Source organism: Puma concolor, chromosome D3 (assembly GCF_028749965.1).
Source record: "Puma concolor isolate L17-30 chromosome D3, mPumCon1.1.hap2, whole genome shotgun sequence".
In the NCBI taxonomy this organism is placed as follows: Eukaryota; Metazoa; Chordata; class Mammalia; order Carnivora; family Felidae; genus Puma; species Puma concolor.
The window spans coordinates 16340324-16365412 of NC_141678.1; the positions used below are offsets into that span (position 1 = coordinate 16340324).

At 48.5% G+C, this 25089-nt stretch overlaps 1 protein-coding gene across 7 annotated transcripts in view; it reads left to right on the forward strand.

Annotated features, from left to right (window-relative positions):
* Positions 1–25089, forward strand: part of BICDL1 (BICD family like cargo adaptor 1) — a 104261-nt gene that overhangs the window by 76978 nt on the left and 2194 nt on the right. Inside the window, exons 3-10 of one of the 7 annotated variants that reach the window (XR_015242279.1) lie at positions 2228–2356; positions 5227–5373; positions 10383–10562; positions 11162–11380; positions 12429–12572; positions 18129–18259; positions 22803–22923; positions 23680–23788. Coding sequence is in view for 6 of the 7 variants with exons in the window: in XM_086681826.1 (XP_086537952.1) it covers positions 2228–2356; positions 5227–5373; positions 10383–10562; positions 11162–11380; positions 12429–12572; positions 18129–18259; positions 22803–22923 (1071 nt within the window). In the remaining variant the exon portion in view is untranslated. Of the gene's footprint in view, positions 1–2227; positions 2357–5226; positions 5374–10382; positions 10563–11161; positions 11381–12428; positions 12573–18128; positions 18260–18708; positions 20034–22802; positions 22924–23679; positions 23789–25089 lie in introns of those variants that run through there. The other 6 variants (XM_086681830.1, XM_086681831.1, XM_086681826.1 and 3 more) reach the window with 6 other exon arrangements.

Genomic DNA, 25089 nt, shown 5'->3' on the forward strand with positions numbered 1-25089 from the left:
GGTTGCCACAAACCTCCCATTTGTGAAGAACACAGTGTCTGTAATGAAGTGAAGTGCAGCAAGACAGGGTGTGCTTGCATCCAAGTCCTCATTTGGGGACAAGACAGCCCCACATTTACCATTCTGATCTTGTCACTTACTGAGAGTTTGGCAAGTTCTTTCATTTCCCTGAGTCTGTTCCCTCGTTAGTAAATTGAGCTGGATAACCACTCCTTTGGCTGTGACAATTGAGATAATGCATTGAAAGCATTTAGCACAGTTCTTGGCACATCATAATTACTCAGTACATATTACTAATGTTATTTTTGTTAAAAAAATTTTTAACGTTTATTTATTATTGAAAGAGAGCATTAGCAGGGGAGGGCAGAGAGAGAGGGAGACACAGAATCCGAAGTGGGCTCCAGGCTGTGAGCTGTCAGCACAGAGCCTGACACGGGGCTTAAACTCACAAACTGCGAGATCATGACCTTAGCCGAAGTCGGACCCTCAACCAACTAAGCCACCCAGGTGCCCCCTACTAATGTTATTTTTAAGCAAGGATGTCTAACATTGTGTTTCTGAGTGATTAAGAAACTACAACAAGCTGGTGGTGTCCAAAATTAAATTTAGAATAAGTGAAACGAGATGGTTTGCTTTTAGTTTGTGTGTTTTGTAACTGTTGTTTAAAAATTAGAACTATAGGCTGAGATCCTTATATGGCTCTCTAGTCTAAGGGAGCAATAGTTGAATCTATGGGACCAAACCTAAGATGGACAATTGCTTATACAGCCCTTGAAGATGAAAATAACTATTGAACATGTATCTATTAATATGAGAGCCTCACTGAACAGCTAGCCTACGAAGTCAACATTATTACCATCCCACTTCCTCCAGAAGCCTTTCCTAACCATTTCAACACATGGTGATCATTCCCAAGAACTCATTAAGCCTACTGACCCCATCTGGCCTCAGAAAAGCACTGAGGCAGTTATTTAACCTGTCCCGTGGTTCTTCTCTCTACCAGGCAGTGTTCAGGGCTCCCCTCACTGGGAGCTAGGCTGGACTCCCAAGAAAAAGACCAGAGTTCAAGTCTTATCAAGGGAGCATTCTTTCAAAACACTCTCCTGCATGTTCAAGAGAAGGTGCTGACACACTAAATGTCGTTGGTGTTCTGCTGTGTTTGAGCATTAGAAAATAAGTGGATTAGGGTTGGAAATAAGCGTCTCAGCCAGCACTCCCCTGGAGAATTAAAAATTGCAAAAGATGGGGATGCCTGGGTGACTCAGTTGGTTAAGTGTCTGACTCTTGATTTTGGCTCAGGTCATGATCTCACGGTTTGTGAGTTCAAGCCCCATGTGGAGCTCTGTGCTTGCAGCTTGGAGCCTGCTTGGGATTCATATTTTCTCTCTCTCTCTCTGTCTCCCCTCCCTTCCTCCCTCCTTCCCTCCCTCCCTCCCACTCTCTCTCTCTCTCTGTCTCTGTCTCCCCCCTCTCTCTGCCCCCTCTCTCTCCCCTCCTCCCCCCTCTGCCCCTCCCCCACTTGTGCTCGCTCGCTCTCAAAATAAATAAACTTAAAAAAAAAAAGTTGCCAAAGATGTCCTTGAGGAAAGAATGGCAAAAATCTTAACAGACATTGGGGTGCTTGGCTGGCTCAGTTGGTGGATAATGCAACTCATGATGTCAGGGTTGTGAGTTCGAGCACCACATTGGGTGTAGAGATTACTTAAAAATAAAATCTTAAAAAAATCTTAACATGTGACAGGGAACTTCAAATAGTGCCTATGTTGAATGGAAATGAGAAATGTAGACAGAGATGATTCACTTGGGCCTTACTGAGGAAATGGATGAGAGAAATAAAGGAATTTCTAAGGTAGTAGGTATATCTATCTGCCTTATTCTTTCACGTAAAACAGAGACTTTTTCTCTATTTAGTAGATGTTTGCTGAACTTCTGTTGTGTACAGAGTGATAATGATGGTACTTAACATTTGAGACCTTGCTGTTTCTTAGGCCTGTTTCCCCTGACAGGCAAAGTGGTCTTTACCAAGATAAACTCCCCCCGTAGTGGAAGTAGACATGGATGTTTGTCTTGTTTGGGTACTAGGGACTACATGGACCTGCATTTCATCCTATACTCCTTCTAGAGTAGGAAGTTGTAAAGAGATGCTTGGGAAAGGAAAGGCTGAGATCTTAACAGATTTCCTTTGCACAGCCTCCGAATCTACCCTGAAGGTCTCTTCTGCTTGCAGGCCTCAGAAGTTGAGAGACAGCTCTCCATGCAAGTCCATGCCCTCAGAGAAGACTTTCGGGAGAAAAACTCCTCGACTAACCAGCACATCATCAGGCTTGAAAGCCTTCAGGCTGAGGTGAGTCCGCCTGTGTGGCACTGCTTGGAGATGGAAGTGCTTTTCTCGTTAGAGGCGCTGTACTGGATCTGGTGGATAAGGAGCCCCTGAACTGGGAAATAAAACTTTGTTTTGTCTACAGTCTCTAAAAATATTTAAAAGTCTCTAGAGATGTATCTGTAAGAAACTAAATGGGGAACACTTGATTCATGTTGCACTGGGTTGCCTGTTGTCTGGAAGAATAAGGTTGCTCAGAGTCACTGCTGAGTGTGTTGAAATCACAAATGACCCGCTTTTACTGAACATATTAATCCGTCCACAAACGTCCTTGCCAATCCTAAATAGAGGATGGGGAAGAGGATTTTTCCCTTTCTCTATTCCATGTAGGTCCAGTTCAGTCCACCTTATTGGGACCTATTGTAATTCTCACCTATGAGAGTCATAAAGTAGCTACTTCATAGGACTGTTGTGTTTGATGAGTTAATACATGGAAAGCACCTCGTGTGGTACTTAGAATCAAGTAATGTTGTTAAAAGTGTATGAGAGGCCAGAGCATGGCAGTCAGGGTCTATGGCCCTGAGTAGGCCAGAGGGAAAGAAAAAGTAGCACTTAGAGGACAACTCTGTGAGAACCCGATTGTGGGAGGGGAGAAGAGGGAAGTCGTATCAGCAGCCCAAACAGGGGCTCTTCCCCAGGGCGGCATCTACCTAGTCTGATCTTGAGGGGCCCTAAGCCAGTTGTCTGGACAGCAACCCTTTGGCTAAGGTACACTTGAGGGGACAGTCTAAGGGTCTAGGGCCAGATGAATGTGCACCCCCGCTGTGGTTAAGGAATCCGTCGGTGTGGTCAGGCGCAGAGAAGCCCAGGTGGCTGCTCCCCTGCTTTGGAAATGACCTGAAGATGTTTTTCCTAAAGTCTGTCAATATCTTCTCTTTTCTCCTGCCTATCATTCCCTTCCTTTCTCCTTCCCCTTGGAAATACTACTGGTATTGAGCAGCAGGTTCTTGAAGTAAGTAGCTTGTTCCGGCGGGGTTCGGCATGCCTGTGTGTGACCACTTGTGTGCATGACTTTCTGTCCCACCGCCTTTGCCAAGCTCTGACTCCTTCAAGTTGCCTGTTTTCCTCTCGCCTCTGCTCACTATTTCAAGACCCTTGTGACTCAGGGTCATTCCCAGGAACGTTAACTGGCAGATTTGGTCACAAGTTCAGTGCATAGGGTGGGGTGAGGGAGTTGTCATCTAATATCGATGCCTTCATTCAGTACCACTGCTACTTTAAAAAGGTAGCCTATGAAATTGTCCAAGTACATTACTTCATGTAGCTCTGAACTTCTAAAGTTTTTTTTTTTTTTTTAAGGGGCCAGGATTGTATATCACAACTGTATTACCTCATTATTTCACTGACTGGAACTTGAGAAACAAAGATTATCCATGGAAGGAAAATGTAAAGGTTGGAGGGTATTTAAATGAAAATCACCTAGAGTAAGAATTCCCTTCATGTGGGTAATGTGCTTCAGTGTGGGGAATAGTGGCCCCATTCACAAAAAGGACCTGTTCCTTTTGGTCCCTTACCCAGGTGCACACTTGAGAGACAGTATGTCTTTGTTTGGCTAGATACCTGATCTCTCTGGACAAAGGCCACATACTTCATTTCCCCAGGACAGCATCTTATCTGATTGATTGGTGGCCAGGGAAGATCTGTACCCTACGAACAGAATTCTAGTGTGGAGACAGAGAATAGACAAAAAGCAGAAGGAAAGGTGGATTTCAGAGAACCTCAGACGCATCAGACATTCATTTTCAAATCTCCCCAGGAAAGGGTAGGAGGTTGGTTCTCTTAATAGATTGTTCTCCAGGCCAAACTGGAGAGCACCGAGAACATCTTAACCATGTTGGGAGCAAGAAGCTGGTTGAGAGATCAATCCAGCAGGGACCTGATAAATAGGAGGAGCCAGGGGACCCTGCACAACTTGGGAAGGCTTCTGTAGCCCGTTAGCCCCGGCAGTGTTCTCGGGGTGAAGCATTGTCGGCCTTGTGGAGCCCCAGCACACCTACTGAGCCTACACACCTTGAGTCCAGAAGACTTGGCATCTCTTTCCTCTTATCCTTTATTTTCTTACTGACATTGAAGAGACTAGACAGACCTTCCTGAAAGCAGATTTATATCTCTTGAGGCTGGCTAGATACACAGTGTACAAACATACCAGTCTGTTTAATAAGAGGAGCGAAATTGCTTCTAGTCACAATTTACTTGCTCAGGCAAAACGACACTTTGAGTAAAATCAATTACTCATTTGTGTTGTGTCCTGCTCCTTCCCAGGACACAGACTGATGCAGGCACTGCTTTGCCTTCTGTACCCCACCAACTCCCCCATTAATTTGGGGCACCAGGTCTGAGCTGCGACCTCTAGAGCCAGGTCTGTTAGCTGTGGGGGGAAGTACAGAAGAGAGCTGTGAAGTATGAGAATACAGCAGCTCACTGGGCTGTCTCGGGCATTTTCTTGTGCTTATGACTTGAGAAGGAAGAATGGAACCATGGGTTAGGCTCCACTCCCCCAGAAATTGTGGGGTTGAGGTAAAGTCATGGGCAGGCAAGGTGGAGCCCTTCTCTGTCTTATCTGTGGAATTTCCAGAACACTGACCCTTCCCTTCCTCTTCCTGGCATCCCACATTCCAGCTTCCCCAGAGTTCATCTCCCACCCCTTCCCAGACACGTTTCTAGAAGGGAGGGGTTTTCTCTTCATCTTGGGAGTTCACAGCTGTTCTCTCAAAGATGGGGGCACCAGGCCCCTGGGCAGAGCACTTGGAGAGACATAGGCCTTCATGTTTGGGGCTAGTTCCTCCCTTCCTACTCATCAGCCTGGGTGTAACTGCACACCACCCTGTGACTCTCCACCCTTTCAGATCAAAATGCTGTCGGATCGGAAACGGGAGCTAGAGCATCGTCTCAGTGCCACCTTAGAGGAAAACGACCTGCTCCAGGGGACTGTGGAGGAGCTACAGGACCGGGTGCTGATCCTGGAGAGGCAAGGCCACGACAAAGACCTCCAGGTACTGAGGCAGAGAAGCTGTCCTGTAGAACTAGGGCCAGGTGAAAGGGGCACTTAGCTGCCCAGCCAGAAGGAAAGCTGGGAGGCCAGTGCCACTGTGGGGTTCAGGAGAGGGGAAAGCCGAGCTCTCTGTTGGCCCTGTTGGAGTTCTCCTTGAGTGCTCACCAACTTGGCCAGCCTGGCTCTGCTGAAGACAAATGCATTGCTACCCACAGGTTACCCTTCCAATTTGTTCTGAGCCACTGGCCTCTGGAGCAGTTTCAGAGAGTTCTTTCTGGACTATTAACATGACTGGAACTTGGGGAGTGTCATTCTGCCTCCTAGGGTTTGTGAAATCTGCTAGAGATTTCAGAGGGAGCCTGTGACTCTCTGTACTTGGCTCTCAATGCTCTCTGCTGCTGCTTTCCCAGACTGATGCATTTAGTTGGCTTGCACTGAGCAGAAATCAAGAAGCTGCCCACTGAACACAGCAAGACTTACATCCTTCTTCCAGCAGTTGCTAGAAAAGGCACAGGCCAAACCTCCTTTGTGAGCCTAATTGGCCTCTTTTTTCTTCCTAAAGGAAATTGCTTCATGTTCATATTTGTCCTTATTTGGGACCTGCCACCAGTCCTCAGCTGAATCCCCAGGCTCACACTTGACAACCCTCTAAACAAAAAGACAATTGCTGCTGGCCTCTACAGAAATAGAGTGTAACACCTGCTGCGAAGAAAGCTTTGCCACACTGGCCTAGGAGCACCTGGGGCCAGTGGCTAAGAGCATGTTTCTCCCCCTTGCACATCCTCTGAGTGCCAGGGAGTGGGGGGGATGGCGACAGAGTTGTTGGTGTGGAGGCGGTCAGCCAGGTGTGCTGAAGCACCAGTCAGGTCCCTCCCCCAAAGACCAGGCTGTGGCAGACCCCACTGGGCTTGGTGGTCAGCTGGTGAGGAAAGCTCTAGGACATGGGATAAGGAAACATCTTAGGCCGATATCACTTGTTATTGACACCATCAGCTAAGCTGCCGTCTGAGTGATTAACCTCTTCAAGCACAAATGAGCAGTTTATGACCCTCCACGTTTTTTCCCATAAATGTCGATTAGAAAATGGTGCTGGTGAAAGCCTGACGGCCATTTTCAAGATGGAAAGGAGTTTGCTCATCTTCTAAGGTGGATGATGATAATAGTGGTGAACACCTGTATACTTTATAGGGAACAGAGTGCTTTTGCATACATTCTAAAACTGAGGCTTAGGAAAAAGTGAATCATTTACCAAAGTAATCCTTGGTCGAATTAAAAACAGAGCCCCCCATGCCTGCTTCATGTAATTCTCATTGACAGCATCTAGCACATTCCATGCCTCTGCAGGTCAGTGTTTCACCAGAATTTCTGACCCTATCAAGCACTCTGCTGAGGAGGGTTGCTGAGGTAGAGTGTGGAGGAGAAGGCAAAGAAACACAGAAGAATGGGGAAGTGACCCCTGCCCAAAGGACACTTTCATTCAGTCTAGCTGGAATTCACAGATGAGAAGTCCGTTATTTCGAATCAAGAACTGGGGACCTCAGGACAGGGAAGAATGGGACCAGCATGCTCCATCTAGTACCTGGCTCGCACAGTGAGCTGTGTGCTCTCCAGCAGCAAGAGCCCCACGTCACACACACTCACGTCCTCAATGTCTGCACATCCACTGTCTTTCCATTGGGCCACTCACCCCATGGCCTATATATCACATCAGGCAGTTCACACTTTGATTTGGAAAATCTGCTTTTATGGGCTGAATTCTTATCTTTCCCACCTTTTTGTGATTTTTTTTCCTTTAGCTCATAGGAGATTCTCCTTAAGCTGCTGCTAATTACCAGTGTCTTCCAGAAAGCCCTTTCTGTTGCTAACATAGCCTGTACTGATACAGAAATAAGAATTCCAGCTCACTCAGATAGTAGTTGAGAGGTCCTAAATCAGACTTGCAAAATATAGAGTTGATGGCTTTGGAATGTATATAATTCCACGATTTTAATCCTTTGTTTCAGATAAAGGACAAAAGGAAGTCTAAGTAGGCAGAGCAACAGGCCTGCACAGCCAGGGTAGCCCCGCTTTAATCTGGTTCACTATCTAGTTGGGGTTCTATGCCTAACAATGATTTTTAAACCACTGATTAAATCCAACCGTCATTTCTTTTTCAGGCCAAGAATAGGGATAAAAATTATTTTTTGAATACCCAGTAAGTTGAAAAATTGGGCATTTTGCTAAACTCTTAATACCCAGTAAAGTATTCTGTCTGTCCTTCTCTGATTTATACCTACATGGGCATCTTACAGATGTGTGCGGGGACCTTGTCCCAGTGAGTAGGTGGATTTCATCATCGGGAAGTGTAGGCTCCACTCACTGGGGGGTGACCCGGGAGCAGGTGGCCTGCAGTGTAGACCTTGCTCTGACACTTAACATCATACCATCTTTGTTCCCTCAGTGTGAAACAAGAGAGTGCTCCCACTTCTGCCACCTCTGGTGGCATGAGTGTCATAAGCTCAGTGTGCTGTACAACAAGGATTTGGTGTCTTCCTTGTTGATAGATATATAAATATATTTAGTGACATCTTTCTTATATAAAGGATGATATTCCTTATTTTAGAGGTTTCTTATATTTAAGCCTCCTCTGATGTGTTGTTTTCTGCATATGTTTCTGGACCAGTTATTGACCAGACAGGGCAGACCTGTCTTGGTCTTTGATTCTCTTGCTGTTATAATTAATTAAGCACCCTGAAGTGCGCATGAGTAATTGAACTAATTTTGTCCAGTGCATAAGAACTTGTTCTTGTCTGTGCTGAACTTCTCCTGCTGAGATGTATGTGAAGTTATCTAGAAAATAATTGTAAAGCATTTTGCCAACTTAGTATGCCATTTGTAATTGTGCCAAATGCTTCTTAGGAATGTCCTTTTTCTTTTCTTTTTTTTTTTTTTTAACCCTAATTTCTTCTTTCTGAGTTTTCTCAAAACTGGGGCTGGAGGAGTTCCCACTGGACCAGCAGGTATTGCTGATGCATGGGAACCACGCAGAGCAGACTTGCCAGGGCCTTTTTCCCTCTCTTAGCAGCCAGGCACCGGCTCTTCTGAGTTAAGGCACATCCAGATCACTGGTGCTGTTAGCCAACCACGGTCTGCTCCTGACCAGCAGAGGTGAAGCCCTCGGGCATCTAAAGGATCCGAGTGGATGCTCTGAGAGGCAGCCTCCTCCATTCATGAGAACTGCAGAGCTCCGAGTTGCCACCCACTGCTGCTCAGTGTCCGCATCTCTGCAGGAGCCACGGCTTACCTGGCCTGCAGTCTGCAACAAACAGGACAGTGTCTGCTCTATTTTTAACGAACAGGGGTGACCCCAGAAATTCTATCTAATGAAAGGATAAATTAGTTACATTTAAATCCCAGGACATTCTTTCCCCATCCCCAACTTCCAAAAAATCTTTTACAAGGGAGGGATGGGCAATCCACAAATACCAGAGCAGAAGACATTGCTCCTGTGCAGGTGTAGTATGCAGACAAGTGCAAACAGATGAAGGTTCTATGGGCAGGGTCCGTGTGTTAAAGCAAGTGTAGTGGTGGAGTGCACTAGTAGAGCATGGCATTTAGCAGCCATGGTGGAGTCGTGTCTTACCTCCAGCAATAGGAACCTCACCAGGTAGCGGTGCCCTGCTTGGACTCCACGAGAAAGGGGCCACAGAGAACGCCGAGAGGGGTGAAGTAGCGGCAGCAAGAGAAAGAAGGAGCCCTGGCTGTAAGCCATGAAAACTACATTGCTGTCCTCTCCACCACTGGCATCCCTCTCCTTCTCTGAGCCTTACATGCTGTGTAAGGCTCTTCCCAGGCCTGGGGCTTTACCTGTAAACTGTGAGGTATGACACACAAAATAGCAGAGACCGCTTTTCTCCTGGGTTTGGGAATTCTTGGTATTTCTACTCACATATTTTTCCAAATCCGATCCCCAGTGTCTTTCCAGACCCTTTCCCCTTCATTTTTTTTTCATTAAAATACGACATACATACAGCAAAACATAAAAATCCTAAGTGGACAGCCCAGTGAATTTTTACAGATATATACCCCTATGGAGCACCTGCATGGCTCAGTCCATTGAGCATCCACCTCTGGTTCAAGTCATGATCTCATGGTTCATGAGTTCGAGTCCCACATTGGGCTCATTGCTGTCAGCACAGAGTCCTCTTCTGATCTTCTGTCCCCCTCTCTCTCTGCCCTTCCCCTGCTTGTGCTCTCTCTCTCAAAAATAAATCAAACATTAAAATACATACATATATGTATATACATGTATATATATGCGTGTGATATATATATATATATATATATTTATATATATATATATATATATATCCATCCCCATGTAACACCCCCCAGATGAAGATAAAGCCCATTATCTGTATCCTACAGGCCTCCCTCTTGCACCTCCTGGTCAGTACCTGACACTTGGTCAAAAGCAGACCTCTCTTCCACTTGCATCTTTTGTATCTGGAGGAAGGTTTAGAACTTTCGTACTTGAATTACACATTATATATTGTTTATTGTCAGGCTTTTGCTTGACATATTATGTCTATGAAATTCATCCACGTTATTCATCCAGCAGTATTTTCTTAATTTCAAATACCCAGTGTTCAAATTCGTAACTGCCTCATAAATGTCCCAGTTGCTCCTCACATTTTTTACTTGAATCAAGATGCAAGTTAAAATAGGCCTACACACTACAGTTGGTTGATATGTCTCTCAAGTCTCCTTTTAACCTATAGGTTCCAGACCTTTATCTTTTTTTCTTAAAATATACATCGTAAAGAAGCTGAGCTGTTTGTCCTGTAGAATTTCCCAAATCTGGAGTTTACTGCCTGCACACCCCTGATGTAATCTAGCATGTTCTTCTCTCCTCTGTATTTTTCTGTAAATTGGTGGTTGGACCTAGAAGTGTGATCAGGTTTCGGAGCGGTTTTTCTTATTTGTTTGTGGTCGGGGAACGCTCACTACCTTTTGCTGTCTCTTTGAAAGCTGCACCAAAGCCAGCTGGAGCTCCAGGAGGTGCGGCTCTCCTACCGACAGCTGCAGGTGAAGGTGGAGGAGCTCACCGAGGAGAGGAGCCTGCAGAGCTCTGCCGCCACCAGCACGTCCCTCCTGTCTGAGATCGAACAGAGCATGGAGGCTGAGGAACTGGAGCAAGAGAGAGAACAGGTGCTGATGCCCCATCAGTCCAGCACACGAGATTGCCTGGGGACTTCAGGAGCCCGTCAGCCCTCCCTTGTCCAGTTCCTATGGTTCCAGCTCCAGCCTGGCAAGGGCCTGTGGCCCTGCGCCTGTGTGAGCCCAGGCCTGCTGGCTGGAGCTGTCATGAAGCAGGCCCTGACCGGAGCATGTCTCTGGCTCACTGTTACCCAGTGCCTCTTAGGAAATGCTTGTCGGCTAATCCTCAGCCTCATGCCTCTTGCATTGACTGGGCTCTAGAACATTCATGATCCATCCAGTTGGCTTTTTTTCATTCTCCTCACAACCACTCATTCCCCTAATCATGATTCCCACCACAGTATCCGACTGTATAGAGAAATGGGAGATGGGTAGAGGGCTGGAGAGTTAAGAACTGGGAGTCCGTATAGACGTACTAGGCCCAGCATAAGTATCCATAGTTCTTGGGACAGGTGATTTAAAAAAGAAAAAGTCTTTCTGCCAGAACTAGGCTCTTGAGTGTCAGCATGTTGGGTTCCTACACTAGGACGAGATGAGTGGGGGCGGTCCTCCCTAGAGCCCATAATCAGGAACAATTCTCTGTGGGGCAGCTGAGACTGCAGCTCTGGGAGGCCTACTGCCAGGTCCGCTATCTCTGCTCGCACCTCCGGGGGAACGACAGCGCTGACTCGGCCGTCTCCACGGACTCCTCGATGGATGAGTCTTCGGAAACCTCATCTGCCAAGGACGTGCCAGCCGGCAGCTTGCGCACGGCCCTCAGTGAGCTCAAGAGACTGATACAGAGTATTGTAGATGGCATGGAGCCCACGGTAAGTGGCTGGGCCGAGAAGCTCCCCACCCCACAGGACCCGGCTAGTGGGAGGTTGAAAGCAAGCACAGGGGATGAGGTTAACCCCAGAAGTGGAACCTTAAAGAGTCTGTAGCAACTTTGAGCCCTTACTGTTTGGGAGGTCTGTGTGCTGGTGATCAGGCAGAGGGGCAGCGTCCAGGAATGGAAGTTCCAGAGTGCTCTTCCTGCAGATACTGGTGTATAAGTGGAGTCCTTTTTCCACATGGTTAAATCCAGGCCATGGTGGCCTCGAGTTCAAGGGCTTTCCTTAAAAGCTTTGAATGTAGAAATTTGAACCCCGGTGAAAACTGCAAGTTATTTTTCTGTAGCTCATTGGTCCTCGTGATGGGGTTAGCTGAGAATAGGCAAACTGTCCCGACTGGAAGCCTCTGCTGAAAGGATACAAGGGAGCACAGAACGATGAGAAGATCAGTAAGGGCCTTTTAGAATTCCAGATGTGGCTCTTGTGGAGATGAGGAGTGTTCCTATGGGCTTCCTGGGCAGACTGCGTTTCTTCTAGCTTTGTGACAGATTTCCATTCACACCCCCGGCTCTCAGGCAGTTGTTTCACTTTGAGTTCCATCCTCCTACAGAATAGTTAACGTCTTTCTACCCATATTACATGAAGTCATGAAAGGGTGGTTGTCCTTACCTGAACATGTCGTGTTGGTGTGTGGAAGGTACTGTACTGTGGAGGCTGGGTCACTGGGGGAAGGGAGAGGTCAGAGGGAGGTGTGCTGTTCATGCGACTTCCCTGAAGCCTGAAACAAAAATAAATGTCTAGCTAATGTTTGCAGATCAAAATTGGGCAAGAGAATCTCTCTGCTCTAACTCTGTCTTCCCTCCTTTGTCTTCTCTTTCTCTGCCTGTCTCTCCCTCCACCTCTCCACCCCATCTCCTCTATCCTGCTCTCCCCCAAACTGATCCATCCCTACCGTCTCACTTCCCCCTCTCTCCCACTAACCATCTCACCACACCCGCCCCTGCTCTCACCATCTCTGTGGTTGGTGGCTCTCTTTGGCTGTCAGAGCTCCCGGAGAATTGATGATGACTCCTTAGAAGAACAGATAAGGCAGACCAGTGAGGACTCAAGAGCCCTAAGGGAACTCATGGAGGGAGAGAGGGGTAAACTGAGGCAAAGCCTAGAGGAGCTGCAGCAACTCCACAGTCAGGTGAGCACCCCCATCCTCGGTCCAGTGCAGGGAATGTACCGGTGACCCCTCCCCCACAAGACTCTCTTGAGACCCTCGTGAGTTTCCCTCTCTCACGTCTCAGAAGTGGCTCTGCTCTCAGATTCTCAGAGGACAGTGACCTGAAGTTGAGGTGAGCTCAAGAGAAGAGCGCGGCCCTCTGGTTTAGCCCAAAGTAAAATTGTTAGGGATAAGAATAGCTGACCCTCCGTTTCCTCCGGCGACATGCTGCCTTCCACAGAGCCCATATTATCTGGTGGATTCTGACAGTTTAAAGTGCCACAGCTCTCAGGACATTCACGGATGTTTTTCCAGCAGCTTCTGAGCAGGGAAGTTTGCAAACCAAGGAGCAATTGATCTTTGCAGGCCTGTTCTCTCTTTGTAATGCCATCACCTCCGCCAGCCTGTTTTTCAGCTTTAGAAGCACTTACTGCTGCCCTTGCTGTTCCTTTCCTGTTTGATCATGACTTTATCTCTTGAGAATCCTGGAGAAGGGCATCTGTATTCCGATCTGAAAAGTTTTAAAAGGCTTAGGAGCAGCCCCACCCAGAAAGGAGCTTCTAAATTCTATCCTAGGAGATAAATAAGGCCCTTCCTTTTGACAGGGTTAAGTGTAGTGTGCTGTCCCACTTGGGGGGGGGGGCACCAAACAGGTAGCATTTTAAACCCTGCCCCCACCCAGCCTGCCCCCTTCCTCCCTTGTCCAAAGCTGGTGGTCCCTTCCTGCTGCACCTGTTGCTGAGAGATGGAAGGTAAACCTGGCGTTTGTTTCAGTCCGTAGTTCTTAAGTGTAAAGGACCCTATAGAAATAAACTCTTTTGGGGGGTCATGCCCATTAGATTTCCTAATATAAATCTCTTCGAAGATGTTGGGAGCCCCACCTGCAGCTATTGGTGTAGTCTTCTTTCTGGGAGTGACCAGATAGCGAAGACAGAAAGATGCTATGAAAATGGTAGCTCATTTCTGGCCAAGCCCTAAAGAATGGGATTGAGCCGCCAAAGACATTCTCATGCCTAAAACCTGAGTCCCTCAGGCAGTCGTTTGGCCAGGGAGGAGTTCAGACCTAGGGCAGGTCTTCACACTGTAACAATACAAACAGGACAAAGTGGATCTGAAAACTCTTAGGGTTAATAAAAGTTTTGTTTACTTTAAAGCCTATTTAAATTTCTGTGGGGGTGTTCTGCTTATCAGCTCTTTGATATTGCCTGGGTTTTTTTTGTTTTGTTGCTTCTCAGAATTACAAAACTAGAAACAGCAGAAGGCATTATTCAGAAGCATAAGCAAGGTTCAAGTTGCTGAGGGTCTGGATGCAACTATTTCCGAACTTATCTCCTCCACCAGGGAATCTTCCTTAAAAGTTCAGCTGATAAGTGGTTTATGCCAGATAACCCATCAAGCAGATAGTTACACTCAGTCCCATGGGGTTAGAATTGGGCCTCTTGAATGGCTCATCTCTCCCCAGAAGCTTAGTCAAAGCAGCAGATCTCTTAGCCAAACCACACCCTTCCAAAGCCATCCCGTGGAAGCAACACTGACCTCCCGAGGCAGTGGGCGGGATGCAGACTGGATTCCAGAATGCCAGTAGAAATGGTAGCCAGCACAGCGGGCACAACATTCCTCATGCAGTTGGTGGGGCAGCTACCGAGCACGGACTGTGTGCCGCTGCTGCACTAGACCCTGACAAACACAGAATGAACAGGACAGCGCTCCTGCGCTCCGCAGCCTCTCCTGGAATTGTGAGAAGAGTCAGACCAGCTCTGTACCCTGCCATGGGGGGGTGGGGGGAGTGGGGGGGATGAGGGGGGTGGGAGGGGGGCGTGGAGGCAGAGTCCCAACAAGGTAATGCAAAACCAAAATTCCAGCAGGCAGCTCCTAGACTAGGGTGAGACCTCAGCCAGGGGCTGATCCAGTCTCCCAGCCCACTGCATTCCTACCAGAGAGTATGCTTTTTCCTCCGGGAGACTGGGCCAGAGGTAAAAAATGTGGGACCTAGAAGATGAAGTGATCTGACCCTCAGAAGCCTATCCAATTTTTAAAAGGGAGTCCAGGTTTCATTTAATTCATAATTGTGTTTGAGACCAGAATCCATAACCAGACTGCCCCACACCCTTGTGCCGTGGAGAGCCCCTTCCCCACCCTCACCCCCTTCCCCACGGCTTTGCTGGCCCCTGTTTCACCAGGGCTGACTGGGGTCTGGACGGCTGCTGAGAGGCAGGGAGGACCTTCAGAGCAATATAAAAATCAGTTATCTGTGGAGCCCCTCTGCCGATTCTCAAGCCAGTAAACCAGGCTGTGGGAGGTGCAATAAGAAACAGTCCCAGTCCTGTGTTTGGCTCCTTTATAGGGCCTGACAGGAGCGCTGGTCAGTTAGTCCAGAAGGGGCATGAAAGCACAGTGGAGCATGTAGTGGGAACACAAGGCCTTCGCTAATGAAATCTTGGTGACCCCTCCTCTGTGAAATCTCCCTGTGTTCTCTCTCCTCCATCTTTCTAGCCACTGCCCTGTTTCAGACCTTCACTCTTTCACACCCCAGCTTTGGTCATATTTCCCCCAGCCCACTTAACCTCCACAGGATTTGGATTGATCTTCCTGAAGCACAGCTTGAAATGAAATACCCTTACAAGTTTTGGATTGACTTCCTATCATTAAGTAGTGGGAAGCCTCTAACCCTCGTGGCCCCCCACAGTCTGGCTGCATTCTGGCCATTTAGCCTCTTTTCCTGTTGTTTCCATCTCCCCTCTTTTGTTTTAGCAGAATTGAACATGGGCTATGATCGGGCATGGCACACACTCCCTGTACCTTCCCCACATCTGGGCCTTTTCCCCGGCCCTTTGCCTCTGTCCAGAAGATTCTCCCTGCCACCTGTACATATCAGCCCTACTCAGCCTTCAGGCCTCACTTCCTCCTTCAAACTCCTTTGGTTCCCTCCCTCCTGGAGCCCCCGGCCCTGCTTTCTCATGGTTCTCTCATTCAACAGCTCATCTTCCCAGTCAAACCTTAGACCCCCACGAGGACAAGCTTGAGGTCCGACTTCTCTTTGTCTTTTCCTAAAGCAAATAATTATTGAATGAAGGGGCAAATAAAGCCCTAGATGTATGACTTCAAGATGTTTTCCTTGATCCTGTTCAGTCGTGAGGACACTACCTTATGTGGGAAAAGTGGATTTAGGGGTGGCTATAACCTAAGTCAGTGTATAAACAAGCCAGGTTAGTCCTCATGACGACCATCAGCGAGGAGGTTCGCACTGGTGCAGAGAAGAGGAAGGAGGAGAGCTTACCGCCAGGCACCGAGCTTGGTCCCTGATGTCATTAATCTCATTTGATCCTCACAACAACTTGATGATGGAACTACTTATTTTTACTCCTGCTTTTTATGAACAGTGTGGGCAGCTCAAAGAAGGTAAGTCCCTTGTTGTTTCTGAGGCAGATAGCTGATGGTTCTACCTTGACCAAGTTTTCCAGACCAAAGCAAAAAGCTCTTGTGGAGTTTTATCTGGAGCATATTAAATGTTGGCATTTCCTGCCTAGCATGTAGTTTTATCTGTAGCTTACTCAGCTTGTCTGGCCCACAGCCAACCCAAGGCCATGTTAGGGTTTATTTGGTCTGAGGAGGTCTGACTCTCTCTCTGCCAGGTACTTCCCGAGTCTTGAGTTCCTGGCCTACCAGGCTGCAGAACCTGCTAGTATGTAGGGTGAGGCTGGGTTTCTGACCAGCATCCTGTGGACTAGCTGCACCCTATGGCCTCTGCAGGTGCCCCAGCCTGTTCTTCCCTAGGGCTTCTAGCCCTGCTCACCACAACTGTCCCCACCATGAAAGCACAGAGCACCTGGTCCTGATGTTCCTCATCAGGCACCTAAGAGTGCCAAATCCATTGCCCACAGTAACAGCGGACTGTCTGGTATGCCTCTTCACTGTTGAGTATCCTCTGATTTCTTCCTGAGTAGCTGATTTCCTCTTCCCTGGTAGCTGGCAAATCTGCCGTCTCAGTCTAGGGAGTCCGAAGCATCTCCAGGGAAGTTTGATCCTGGGGCCTTTGCTCAATTTCAGTCTGTCTGAAGATGATTAGGCCTGGGACTGGAGTAGGGGAGTACATTGAAATGGTAGCATCTGTCCCCTTGTGAGAGGGCTAGAGCTATATACATGGATCCTCCCTTCAAAAAATGTCCAAGTACGTGCAATATTTAACAAGAGGGCAGGGCCAGTCATCCTGACTCCAGTCTGAGCTTATTGACTGGGAAGAAGGGGCTCACCCTTCCATTCATTCAACAAGTATTTACTGAGAGTTCTGCCAAGCAGGGTGTCCAGTTGCAAACAACAAAAACTCGCTCTGCTTAACTTAAGCAGAGAGAGAGGGAGAGACTATATTGGAATTAGGTCTGATAGCTTATAGACTTGACAGGAAGGCTGGAGAACTGAGCTCCAATACAGGAAGAAGCCATGGGAAGCGAGGCCACAGAAGGAATCTGCTGTCCATGTAATAATTTTACCCCTGGCCTGTGGCTTTGCTGACACCTCAAGGACTACAGTCCCAGGTGGGCTGTGTGATTGGCAGGTCTAGGTCACACACATATCCATGCCTGTGTACCTAGGAAATGATGTGTCTCTCCTCTTTTGGCTTCCTCAGTGGGGGGTGTATCCCCTGTCTTCCACCAAGACTCATGCAGCCAGGAATGTCCCCCAGATAGGAAAGGATTTAGGATGATGACTAGCCAAAAATATGACAACTGTCCACTGCACAAGCAGTTTGGGATCAAGCATTGAACACAGGCTCTGAGATGCACAGATGAATAGGCCGTGCTTCCTGCTACTGCAGAGCTCTCGTGGGTAGGGTAAGCTGTGGTCACTGAGCGAGCCACTAGGAAGGGCACGGTGCCACCAAAAGATGACTCCCAATGAATAGGCTGTGGGGCCATTCACTGAGGCATAGACCACAGAAAAGGTAGCAGGTTTAAAGTGAAAGATGATGACATCACATAGGTGTCTAAATTCCATGTGGCTTTGACCCGGGGAAGTTGAATGATCAGGCTGCCGCAAGTGCTGTCACAGAAATGGGTGCCAGGGCCCAGACTTCGGGTCCAGCCGGGGCCCTGTGGATAGCAAAGTTTCATGTTGAGTGCAAGATGGCTGGAAACAAAACTTGATTCCCTACCCCCAAAAATTTGTTTCCAAGCCCCGATGCATGTGTGGTCTTCATTAGTTCCCTGGGAGTGCCTTGTGGTGGAAGTGGCGGTGTGTGGTGGGCTGCCTATAAAGGGATCTGGCATGCTGACTGCCTTCCAGGGCTGAATTTCATCCCCCACGCCCCCCCACCCCACCCGGCCCTGGCCAGTGGGCTCCAGCCTAGCATGCAGCATGCTTTCTCCAGAAGAGATGGGCCTCCCTCAGAGCCAGGGGCCGTGGAAGCTACATGCCCACACCGCACACAGGCTCTGCACCTGCCTGGGGCTTCTTGTTCCTTTCTGTCTCTTTGAGGGAAACACTGCAGGCCAGGCCAGCAGCAATGATGTCACCACATCCATCCCTTTGGTCTCCTGTTAGGTGACACTGCTGAGTGTGGAGATGACTGCACTGAAGGAGGAGAGAGACCGACTCAGAGTGACGTCTGAGGACAAGGAACCAAAGGAGCAGCTTCAGAAGGCCATCAGGGACCGGGATGAGGCCATTGCGAAGTGAGTGGGTGTGGTGTGTTTAATTTTACTTGAATCACAAGCAACAAGAGTATATGCTCAGTTTTAAAAGTTAAAGCATACAGAAGAATCCAAAAGTGAAAGTGTTTCCCTGCTACCCATCCTCACCCCCAGCGTCTTTCTTCTCCCCAGACAACACTACTGTTGGAAGCTGGGTATATGTTTTTTGCAGATCTTTTTCCTGTACATGTGCAAGTGTAGAGCGATACAGTGGTTTGGGCATTTTTAAGTATCCATGGGCTGATGCTCTACATGGCTTGTGTTTTTTTCCACTTAGATCTTAGTTTTCCAATTTCGTTATATGTGTCTACCTCAACTTCTTTATTTTGAGGGGTGTTGTTTTTATTATGGACATTTTCAAGCATACACAAAAATAGAAACAAGTAAGATGAATCCCTAACTTCCTGTCTTTTGGTTTCAACCCCAATCAGCAGATGCCCAGTACTGTTTCATCTATATCCCCACCCACTTCGTCCACCACCACCCCCACTGGACTATATGAAAGCACATCACAAGATACTTTAGCATCTTATCCATAAACACTTCCGTGTGGATCTCCACCAGAAAAAGACTTTCTGGGGCGTCTGGGTGGCTCAGTCGGTTGAATGTCCGACTCTGGATTTTGGTTCAGGTCATGATCTCACACTGGGCATGGAGCCTGCTTGGGATTCTCTCCTTCTCCCTCTGCCCTTTCCCTGCCGGTGTGCACTCATGTTCTGTCTCTCTCTCTCTTTCTCTCTCTTTCTCTCTCTCTCTCTCTCTCTCTCTCTCTCTCACTCAAGAAAAGAAAAAGACTTTCTGTAAAACACACAACCACAGTACAGTTGTCACACTTGAAAAAAACGTATCATTTGTCTCCTAGAGCTTTTCTACATTCTGAGTTTGATGCATTCTCCGACTGCATTTCCAGTAAACTGGTCATATTTTATTCATGTTTTGGGTTTTCTTTAGCAGGGAAGAAATGCATTCTCTTACATTCAAAAGATTTGGAAGTGCATTGGCAAAAAAACATATTTGCATATTCCCCATTCCCCTTTAAATTATTTGTTATCATGCATTCAGTCTATCCTAGTTGCTGAGTGTACAGAGATAAAAGGTACTAAAAATGTGTCTGCTTATGGAGCCCTTTGCAACACATTTTGCCCTCTGCGTCACTTTAGTGTTTACAAAACACCTTCATCCTTTAACCCCCAGCCACAGCAAAGAATAGACATTTTTAATGCCCATTTTTACAGATGAGGAAACTGAGACACTGTCCCCAAGACCACAGCCAGTGGTGATCCCTGGCCTCCTGACTCCTGTCCCCACACCTTTTCCCCTTACTACCCAGGCAACTTGTCAGGAAACTAAAAAGAGGTCATTTGAAACAAATTGTAAGTAGATACTGTATGCCTTTTTAAAAAGTAGAAGGTGATTTCTGACTTTAAAATTGTAATTTCCCCACACCTTTCCCCTTCCACACACACGTGTCCCCTTCCTTCTGTTCTCTTCAGTCATTTCATCAGCTCCATTAGTTTTACTTTTTCTATCTGGCCAGGACCTTATGTCGACTGCTCGACAACTTCCAGTCCATTTAGGAAGTATGTTCCGCGAGGCTCCCAAACAAACCTGTGCATCTTTGCCACTGTATTGTGAATACTTGATTTATTAGTGAATACTTGAATAGCAGTGTAATAATTTGGAGTGGGAGCATACTTTTATGATAACAAAGGGTGAAATTGTGTCATACAGTTAGGGAATAAAATGGTAAAATTAAGGTGCTAATTGTGGAAGCCTCTATTGGGAATAAAAGGCAGAACGACGTTAGAAATAGAGAATGGCTGGTCACCTTCTCTCAGCTGGACAAGCAGAAGAGAGCTGAACATCAAGCTCTGACCATATTCTGGCATCAGCATGGGAGGTGGGTGATCCAACCCGAGAAAGTACCAGGGCACAGGAGGGAAGACAGAACAGGAGTTATCCAGTCCCCTTCCCTTAGTAAGTAGAACCCAGCTCTGACATCTGGGTGACTGAGGAAGCCAGCAAGTCTCCACAAAACCTTGAAATGAATGTCTTCGTCTTTTGTCAGAGGAGGCCCAGTGAACCTCCTGGCATCTGACCAACGGAGCTGATTTGCAGATTGTCCTTGCTGAGTAGGGAGAACTCTGCAGTGAGGCCCCTGCCCTTCATGGACCCTATATATTAGGCTGGCCCTTAGGGAAGGTGTTAGTTAGATCACTCCAGTAGGATAGCTTTTTTTCTATCCGTTAGAAATTAAACTCTTAGTATACAGAATTGACACAACAGACCTAAGGAATCATTTAAATGTGAGGAGTGGCCTATACTTTGTATAGGATCTTAGGAGTTTTACAAGATGTTTTCATTTACATCATCTCTGATTCTGCATCCTGACCACTTTAGAATCACCTGGGGAACACCGTGGATGCCAGGGCCCTCTCCAGAACATTTCAATCTGAATCGCCTAGTTTGGGGCTGCTTGTTAAAAGTGTCCCCCAACCCCCACCCCATGATTCTAGTGTGTAGTCAGAGGAGTGAGAACCCCCAAGAAAAATAACTTCCCTCTCTTCACCAGCTACAAAAACCTTATTAAGGTGTTCTTTATCCCACACAGTAGATGAGTTTCAGAAAAGTTAAGTAACGATTTTATCTCCTTGCAGGTAAAAGGCCCTCACTAAAAACAAAAATGTGGGGCTAGCAGCCTAACAAAAACAAAAAAAAAAGTCAGTTTCTAGTGGTTTCATTTAAATAAGGAATTCTAGCCATTTGAGGCATTCCTTTTTAAAATTCTGATGAACATATTGATGAGCGGCCTCTGCAGCTTAGCTCTCCTGCTCTGGGGTGTCTCGTGAATGATAAACACCAAGATTCTCTAGTGAGCAAATGTTCTCTAGAGTGCAGTCCGAGGCTGGAATGCAGAGGTCAGCAAGACTGGCCTTGTTTCCGGGGTTTTCTGGAAGGAAGGGTCCCCGCTGTGTGCCCCTTGGTCCGCACATTCTGGGGTGTCCAGGCTTCTCGTGGCGCCACCTGCTGGCAGGTGCCCTGCCACTCTTGAGGCTGCAGCTGTCTCCGGCGCGGGGGGGGGGGGGGGGGGGGGGGCAGGCGTCCATGGCAACCGGTGCCACGCAAGGATTTCCGCTGTTTACCGCCAGCCAATGGCAGCGGGCGTGACAGGGTTCCCTGAGACGTCTGAGACCTGAGACGCCGGCCCTCATTGGACGTCCTCAGCTCCTGGCCCCTCAGCCGCAGTGCGGTGGGCGGACCGGGGTGTTGCAAGCCATCTGGACCGGCTTTCCTGGGAAAGGCGGACCGGGCGCCGTTCTGCGGCCATGAGGTGTCAGGGGAGGTGACTGGACGGGTAGATTTGTGGCCAGGGAGGAAGTGCTGGTCATGGCGGCGGCCCCGAGAGCTTTACCCCCACCTACCCTACCTCCCAACCACACTTCCCTTGGTGCAGCCCCTGTCCGAGGCCCCAGCAAGAAGGCCTCTATAGGCAGGTCCTGTAGCTGTCCTTAGGACGGGCACCTGGGTCGCTGGCCCTGTGCATGGAGGCATTTTTGCATTGCCATTGGGAATGCAAAAGGTAGCAGTTGATAATGGGGGCTAAATAATGTCCAGTTTGGCAGGTCGGCAACCAGTGTTCCTTGGCAGAAGCTGTTCAGTTAGTGTCTTATATTTTTTAATCCCATTCCCCCAGCCCTGAAAAAATTTAATTTTGTTTTGCGTTGAACAACTATGATTTAAGAATGTTGGAAAAGGCAAACAGAGTAATATGTGAAACATATTAAACTATGAAAATACAAAATGCAAAAGTATGTAGGATCCCATCAACGATCATCCAGAGATAGCCAAGTAGAATTTTTTTTTTTTTTTGTATGACCTTTAAATACACACAGGCAGTTTTTCTTTTACAAAGCCAGTATCCTGTCAGACCTTGTCTTGTGCTTTTCTCCAACTCAGCAATACGTCGTATTTCCCCACTGTTTGAATATTCACTGTCGTGGTTGGTTGTGATGACTGTGTTCTACCATATAATTGTTCTGCCAACAATTGTTGGCAACTATGATTAGCTAGGCTGTAGTCACCACCACTATGTGGCTACTTTGGCACATGTGTGGCCTCTTTAGGACAGATCCCTTGGGCCGGGGGCATTGCTAGTGAAAAGGAGGGGCCAAGAGGACAAGGGCCTTATCTCTCATGGGGACTGGACTTTTTGGGGAATGATTAGCAACTTCATAGTACTGTGTGAGGCCTTTGATCTCCTCTGGGTTCCAGTCCTCCTCAGTATCCTCCTCTCAAAACTGCTCTTCATCCATGAGATGGGGAGGCAGGGGCTTCCTTCACCCACAGGTCGTCAAAACAGTTGAGAAAATGGATATGAACCCGTGCTGTGAACTTTCCAGCTTTCTGCAAGTAACATCCTGGTTACTGTCACAGCTCCTATTTGTTGCGAGTTTAAGGTCGGAGTCTGTCTCCTCGTCCTGTGGACCCCAGGTGCCCACGTTCACCCTGGCTTGTCTGTTTTCAGGAAGAATGCTGTGGAGCTGGAACTTGCCAAGTGCAAGATGGACATGATGTCACTGAACAGCCAGTTGCTGGATGCCATTCAGCAGAAACTGAACCTCTCACAGCAGCTTGAGGCGTGGCAGGTAAAGAGCCCTGAGACCCTGGGGTGAGTGAAAACAGGGCTTGGGGGAAGGGGGGTGGGAGGGAGTCTTCAAACCCAAGCAGCGTGTGAGGAGAATTTGTTACTAGAGGGTCCCGTGCATGTGGGTGAGTCTCCAGGGAGGAATGCCTGAGGATGCTTCCAGAGCGGTGGGGCAGGGGCTTCCTTCAGCTGGTCATCCCAGTTTTGTTTAAATTAGCTGGAAAGAAGTAGCTGTTAACACAGAGGTCCCAGGAAACCCTATATGGTGGAACCGAAATTCACAACTGGATGTAGTTCGTCAGCTGCTGCCCTTCCTTTTCTCAAAGGCCAGCTTCATTTTGCCAGAGAGCGCTATCCTGGGGGAAAGGGGTCTTTGGGTCATCTCCAGGACCACCACGTTCAGAGTCCCGTCCGCCTGCTCTGCCCCAGCCCCAGCACAGCTCCCCTCTGGGCCAGGGCTGTCCTTGCTCTTTGTTAATGAGGTTCGAGTGGTACGATTTCAGGATATGGGTGTAGCCATTCGTGTTTCTCCCCCAAGAAATCCTCAGGAGGCCAGTAAAGAGCCCGCCACCCCCACCCCCGGCTGAGGGACGGGTTAGCAGTGACCATTCCCCCAAGGACCCTGCGGGGCTGGCTGCAGGAGCACAGCCCCCTTCCCCAGAGACATGGTCCCTAACCCCTCAGCCTCTCGCTCACGAGCAGCTGGCCGTCCCCTGGCTTACGGCCCCTGTTCTTCTCTCTTCTCTCCCGGCTACAGTTTGCTTCCTCAGGGCTTTTTACTATCTGGCTCCTTTGGTTTCTGATCTAGTGGCCTTTCTCAGTTCCCGTATCAACAGCTTTAGTTGTACACCCCTCCTGCCTTTGAGGTGAGATCGACCCCCCGTCCCACCCACCCCAACCCTGCTGCCATCGCAGTCCCGCCCCTGCCGCCTTCCTGTGTGTGGCCCACCGTGTTGTGTGTGCCAGCGTCCGGCGTCATCTCATGCCGTGTGCCATGCCGTCATTTGCAGCTCTCTTCCCATCACCGCGTCCAGTGAACATGCAGCTCGTAGGCCAGGACCACCGGGCCGGCCCCTTTTTGACTGGCTAAGCCCTGGTTTCTTGGTGCTCCCTCCTCATAAATGGGCTGTTTTGCCCACACAAGTACTGGAAGGGGTGGAATTATAAGCGGTTCTTGCATGCGTGTGTACGAAGTTCTAAAGGGATGCATTTCGTGGGATTACAAAATATAAAAAATGCAATTTGCAATTGCCAGAAAAAGCATTGGCACTTCAAAGGGTTTCTGTTTGGAGGACCCTGTAACATTCCCAACGTATGTAACAGATTTTACTGAGCATGTCCTAAGTGCCGGGCACTGGGCCTAAGATTCGGCAGGGGGAACTCAGGCAGAGAGCATGCCCCCTATTTCTGTGAGGAGGAGAGGCGCTGGAAGAAGTTGAGTGTGAAGAAAGAGGAAAGTGGGAGAGCAGGACACGGACAAGGGTAGGGAGCAGGACGTCCACCCTTGCTGCCACCCAGGGCCCGGGTCAGGAAAGTCCCTTTGTTTCACACCGAAACCTGCAGAGAAGTTAGTGTCACACCACGTGGTGACAGCGTGGGTGTGAGTGCAGAAGGTGATGGACAAGGGGGGGGGTGCGTGCCAGCCCCGCTTCTGCCCGGGCTCTCACTGTCCCGTGCTCCGGCAGGACACGAGCCCGCTGACTCGCCCCGAGGCGTCCCGGAGCCCACTGGGTTTAGGGGTGAAGGGATCAGGCAAACGCTTGTTACGTTCCTGCTGATGTTCACTAGACAGGGCTGTTTGTTTCTAAGCCAGTAGTTTTCATACTTTGTCGGTGGCAGAATGCTTGGTCAAGTGGAATCTTGTGCAGAATCGGAATCTAATAACTAGAATGGAGAGAGGGTGGAGCTGCTCTGCCCAAAAGCCCCTGGGGGGCGGGGGCGGGGCGGGTAAAAGATGCTCTAGATGCTGTGCTGTAAGGCGGTCGAGGTGGGGGGGGGGGGGCATTTTCTAGGCAACTTTACCAAACCGGGGAAGGGTGCTGCCCCAGTGAAGAGGCCAAAGATCTGGGCCTAAGCTGGAGCAGGGCGGGCAGTGAAGATAGTGATGCCCTCGGCCTGTGCCACACCTGTGCTGAGCCATGCCAGCGGAGGGCAGCCGCGTGGGATC